General features: G+C 43.2%; 1 protein-coding gene across 2 annotated transcripts in view; it reads right to left on the reverse strand.

Annotated features, from left to right (window-relative positions):
- LOC142589069 (cytochrome P450 3A4-like) overlaps positions 1–3859 on the reverse strand; it is a 38028-nt gene extending 34169 nt beyond the window's left edge. For both annotated transcript variants that reach the window (XM_075700854.1, XM_075700853.1), the window contains exons 1-2: positions 3771–3859; positions 12–108 (exon numbers count right to left, since the gene is read on the reverse strand). In XM_075700854.1, coding sequence (XP_075556969.1) covers positions 12–108; positions 3771–3844 — 171 coding nt within the window. In that variant the 5' untranslated portion in view covers positions 3845–3859. The remainder of the gene's footprint in view (positions 1–11; positions 109–3770) is intronic.
- Between the last annotated feature and the right edge of the window lie 2141 nt (positions 3860–6000).

The following is a 6000-nucleotide window of genomic DNA, read 5'->3' on the forward strand; positions in this document are numbered from 1 at the left end:
GCAAGATTTACCTTCCGTATCAGCTCAGAAAGGTTTCCTGAAATAAAACTTGGAGGAGGTCCGGGGATTCCAAGATCTTTAAAGAATGACAGTCGTCTCTTCCGTTGTCTGGAAAACATATAACAACGTATGCTGTCGACGAGATGCAATAGGCTTTCGTTAGTATTTATGAGATGCATGTAACCTTGAATATGAAGTATTTTCCATTACCACGGAACCATGCTTTCTACTAATGTATACTTTTAACCGAGAGTTCAACATAAGCGCGTTGGATCGGGATTGAAAATGTCATGAGAAGGACATGCGAATCGTGCTCATGCAGTCTATAGAAAACAAGACAGAATGCGCAGTAAGGGGGTTGGGGGAAGAGGAAAATAATTGCTGGAATGAACTGTCTTCGTCCGGAAAGATACCTCCGACGAGCTACCGATTATTCTTCGTATCATAGCAATTCAACAACGGCAAATTTTGTAGCATGGCTATATTGTTCAGACTGGCTTCTGCATTGACCAAGTGGGCAAATCATTCATCACAAGTAATAAGTCTGGAAAAGTTTGTCGGCTGATCTGAAAATCCGGAAGGCTGGATGGCTTCCTATACGTCAGCTGCGAAGAACAATGGAAAGCTGTCTGATGAAGACCTAGTGATAAACACGTGACCATTTTTTTATCGGGACGGCAAGAAATTGGCACGAGTGGCGAATTTCGCAATAAGAGCCTGAACGTTGGTTTAAATGGAAGGAGAGTTTCCTTCTGACTTTGAACATAAGATCGGTTGAGCAGTGGCATGTGGTACTATTCTACCGTTTCAAGCCGTGTAAACCACTTGAGTATTTTTAGAGAAACAGGGACTTCTACGCCTCTCTGAACCTGCACTGTTGGCAACATCGCTTTTTATGCTTATCATCGGTGGTTCTCCTAGAGATCTGCGGTGAAAAGTTCTAGCGAAAGCTCCAAGAACTCTGGAAGTGCTCTTGTAGCTACTAAAGGTATTTGAGCATTCCTTGACTGAGCAAAGTTAGAAGAGTATAGAAATTCTTGCAGGGACGGCGAGCGTGAATCGCTTGGATGAGAAGGTTCGGTCGGTGTTAGAAGATGTCAGGTCTAACTTTGGCAAGAGCATCGCAACACCTATAACCCCTGTAATGCAACCCACAAAGTCAAAAGTTCAAGAACGGGAAAAGGCAGAGGCAAATCTTAAACTTGTCTCTGCAGCAAATGACGCCGTCCAACTAATGTAATTTAGTTCATTTCATGTACACCTTGACGTGTATGGTGAGACGATGCCAGCTTTTGTATGCAGTGGTGTTTCGGTCTGAGTAATAAAAAAACCAGAGCCATTGCCGATAACATATATACAGGAAAACAGTCATTGCACAAGGATACGATTGGCGTGAGAGACAAAATTGCCAATGGATGCGCCTAAAATTTAAGTATCGGTCATGAACTGCAGGAATTCTGGCACAGTTTATAGAAGGCATTGAGTATGACTTAAGGCTCTTGCGTCCTGTTAATAATTTGCAGAACCTTAGCATAAATAGTTCTCACACTGTATCTGTGAGCAAAGACCTGCATCAGCCGGGACTTGTGTCGAATCAGAAAGAAATTCGCTTTATAAAGAAAATAAAGGGGACGTTCCTATAGTATATGCTGAATTATACTGCTGCGGAGGATATCCTCGAGGTACCATGAACGTAGAAGTTCTCTTTACACCTTACAACCTCACCAGAGAAAAGGAAGCATTGGTGAAATAGAGCTTGCGAAGATGTTGGACGCAAGTATTATTCGTCCATCAGCACCCCAATATGCATCGCCGATCATCATAGCAGCCAAGGAAGAAGGAATCATCCCACTCTCCACAGACTACAGAACAATGAATAACCGCACACAGCTCCTCCTACTCCCTATGCCAAGTAGAGATGGAAGAATTGGCGACAAAGTGGATGTACTTGGTTTTCTGGATAAACACTTGCAGAGGTTTTAGGCAAGTACGATTTCAAGGAGATACGGAACAGTATACGGCATTGAAAGCTCCGTTTGGCGTGAGCGAATACGACCGTCTTCTCTGCGGATGGAAGAAATTGCCCGGCTGGTTTAACAAAATGATTGATATGGTTGAGCCTTCGTTCATTGGATGCTGCTGCAATGTCTACGTAGACAATATTATTGCGCATTCTAAAAGCGAGCGTCTCAATGAACAACCCCTGATATATGCTCTCATAACTTTGTCAGAAACCATCGTAAAGGTGACTTTTAAGAACGAATTCTTTAAGAACAAGGTAACTTCTTGGACAAAATAGTTCATGGCACTCTGAAGAACACAAAGGAATTATCAGTGGCACGCCTTGCAAAACTCGTTGAAGCCTTTGTTGTTCGCTCAATACGGGTATTAATGGGGTTGGCAGGACATTACGGAGCCTTTATACACATGCTATCAAAACTATATTTGTGACTAGGCTAACACAAGAAGATGCACCATTCTGTTTACCGGGAGACTGCGAAGTGACCGACAGTGATCTGGTCCGAGTTATCTCCTCTGATCCAGTCCTCATAATCCCAGAAGTTGCTATATCTCTTCAGCTGAACACAGATGCGTCGTACTACGTAACGGGAGTGATACAACACAAGCAAGATAATCGCTAACTAAGCGTATTTGGCTACCACAGATACACATTTAAGAAAGCAGATGGGAACTAATTGACGACAGAGAAGAAAGGTCAAAACGCTTTAAAGGATGTTCGGCGCTTCCGTACCTATCTTAAAGGTACCAGATAGAAGTTGCCCACAGCTCATGTAGCGCTCACGCATCTTTTGATCATTGCAGAGCCGAAAGGTAATGTCACGCGGGGGATCAGCGAGCTTCAACAGTGCGACTTTAGTCGAATCACCGTTCAGGAGCTTTTATGACAGATGCGGGCGGAATGTGCAAAATAGGGCTCAAATTCGTTGATGTGAAACAGGAAACAATAGGTGCCGCAAAATTTAGAAAAGAACTGAATCTTTTCAAGATACACAAACAGGCAGAATTGCAGTGCCTCCCACACAGCTTCTGAAAATTTTGGAGCGTTACTACAACAGTCCACATTAAGGTGACAATCATAGCTTCTGGCGGACCTACATGAAACTGGCGAAAAGGTTACCATGGTCCCGCATAAGAATACGCGAAAAGATACGTGCCATCTTTTCAGAAATGCCAGGTCAATACAGGTTAAACTACCTGCTCAACAGATGATATTACCAAAGCACTCAACCGTACCATTAAATTTATTGACATGAAATTTTCTGAACATGATAAAAAATTGCAAAGCGCGAAGAAAACTTAAGCATTCCTGTTGTGCGTGAACTAGTGCACCAGGATGGCGGCGCAATAAGTGTGGAGGAGGATGCCGGCACTGTGATCTCCATGTTAAGCCTAGAGGAGTTTGACAACGTGAAAGCATTAGTGTCAGGCGAAGAACCTGCCTTGAAGAAGGAGACACCACAGAATACGCTGTAAGGGAGGCTGGGCAAGAAGAGAATAGGAAGTTTGGAATGGGGACAGGAAGAGTAATCTGTCTATTTGTTAGGTGCAGGCCTTTTACAATGTACGCAGACCAAAAAGATTATTAAAACTCAAAACTCAACGCGTTTCACCTTCCATGCGGAAGGAATGTTTACAGGTTTCGTATGGAAGCCGAAACGTCTTGCCTTTTAACTTTTTATTTGGTCGGTATACGTATTACTTTTGCCAAGGTATACTTCAAGTCAACATGTCAGTATAGCCATACTTACATAACGAACCATGCAGCAAGCCCGACGATGACGCTCAAAAGTAGGGATTCAATCATGGGTTCAGATGCCGGCATTCAGAGCAATTTCACGATGCACGCGCTGCGACGAGAGCGGAAAATGGATATGAGTAGATGTCGCTCACGGCCCACAGGATTCCGAGTTGTGCTTTTTTGCTAGGTTACTTCTTTAGCGGCATTACTTTATGCGCCGACTCGGCAAGCTGTACATTTATTTTCATACATTACAGCCATATTCAGAGCCATTGCAGGAGTGGAGTACAACAAATACAAGAAACATACATAAATGTAGTAGAGCACATGAAAAAAATATTACAGTAGATGTGTCAGGCAAGTATTTCTATAAAATCAGGTCATGCCACTTCAGAAACAGAACCGGCTAACTCGCTGCAGCATTCGATAATTGTTGGAGAATAACTGAATATTATAATGTTAGTGCGCGCAAAGACAGGCTTCACGTTGAGTCTGTGACAACGTCTCGTTGGGAAAACCCTGGAATGCGCAATGTAATTATCAGCGGATAGTCAACAAGATGAGTCAAAAATTTAATGTTATAGCTTCATGAACTCGGTAATAGCCATGGTGCGTAGAAAAGGTATATTAAATGTGCGTTGCCGGCGAGGACGAAAAAATCCCTATCGTAGCAATGACAAATGAAATGAACTCCATTCCTTTGTACACATTCAGTTTTGTTAATGCATTTTTAGACATTAGCAACTTAGTGTATTCTGGTGATTTAGATAACGGTCGTTTTAAGTTATCTTATTTGTTTGGTGCCTTAGGTGTAACGTGATCAAATTTCTGTGATCACTGCCTGTAGTATCTTAAGATTATTGCTAGGTATTTGTACACGTGAGCTCCGGGAATTATTCTGTTGATGGCGTCCGCATTCCGTCAAAGGAAACTGCGGTTCATAAATGACGCAACTCTGTCGATGTGCATTTATCACTCTGTACGCCAGTTGAAAAATTTCGTGAAGGAATCCTGAATAAGTTGTGACCATTTCGAGGAAAAATTACTTAATATAGGTGGAAGTCATCCATATAATGACGTGCTTTTGACTTAATGTGGCTGGGAAAGCCATTTATGGACAAAAAAGTAAGAAGGGTCATCGAATGGACAGCTGCCTAGCTATCCAGTCAATCAGTGGAGGAATATTTAAAATTCATTTAGTTAAATTAGTGGATGGTTGTCTATAACAACGTCGAAGGCTGTATTTAGAAAAGAGTACAAATAATGCATGAATATGCCGGTATCAAGACTGGTAGCAATGTCATGTGGAGATTCCACCAGTTCTGTTGTGGTGAGAAGAGGGCGAAAAACATGTATGTTGGAGAGAAATTATTCAATTCAAGGTATTCTGTTGTATGCCTCAGTATAAAATACTCCAGTAGCTTACTGGAATCGATATAAGCCTGTAGTTAAAAAAGTTGCTTTCCAGCAGATTTATGCACAGGCAGGACCTTGCCAAGCTTTCAGGGCTGGGGGACATTGCATAAAGTGAAATATTGTGAAAATAACTGCCAAATAAAGTGAACGCAAGAGGCAGTATCAGACCAGAAGCTGTTCAGAATATCGTCAGGTCCAGTGCACTTCTTTGGGTCTAAATTTAGAATGAAGTTTAGGATAGCATTTTTATTGACTTCCACATCGTCGATACAGAGCTCAGCATTAGTACCTGTGAAGAGTGGCACAGAGCTGTTGTAGTGCATGAACACTGTCTGGAAGCAGACATAAAACGCCTTAGCTATCTAACTGGAGCCTAAATTACCTGACCCATCTGATCGTACAGGAATCGTACAGGAATCGTACTTGCGTGGGAGGAAAGTCGTATAGCCCAAGAAACCTGCGACGAATTATTTCGTGCAACCGCGGCGGAGCGAGAGGGCACGAACCAGTTGATTGCCGGTTCCGTGCGGCAACATGCCTACAGCGGCGTCATAGCGCCCGAGCCTCTTGCCGTCGGGAGAGAGAGTTCATTGAACGGCCACCAGGGCTGTCGCGTCAGGTACATACCCTATCGTCTCGAGAAGAGGGCAGAGCTATCGGCACGGACGGTATATTTACGTTGGAATAAGCGGACAGTCGCGTCAGCCACGTCGGAATCACGCAACCCATTGTGCGCACATTAAATAGTTAAGGGGATCCAGCGACATGGAGGTCAATACAGGGTCACTGGTGTCAGTTATCACGTGGCCCACCTATGAGCAAAA

The sequence above is a fragment of the Dermacentor variabilis genome, chromosome 7 (assembly GCF_050947875.1).
Source record: "Dermacentor variabilis isolate Ectoservices chromosome 7, ASM5094787v1, whole genome shotgun sequence".
In the NCBI taxonomy this organism is placed as follows: Eukaryota; Metazoa; Arthropoda; class Arachnida; order Ixodida; family Ixodidae; genus Dermacentor; species Dermacentor variabilis.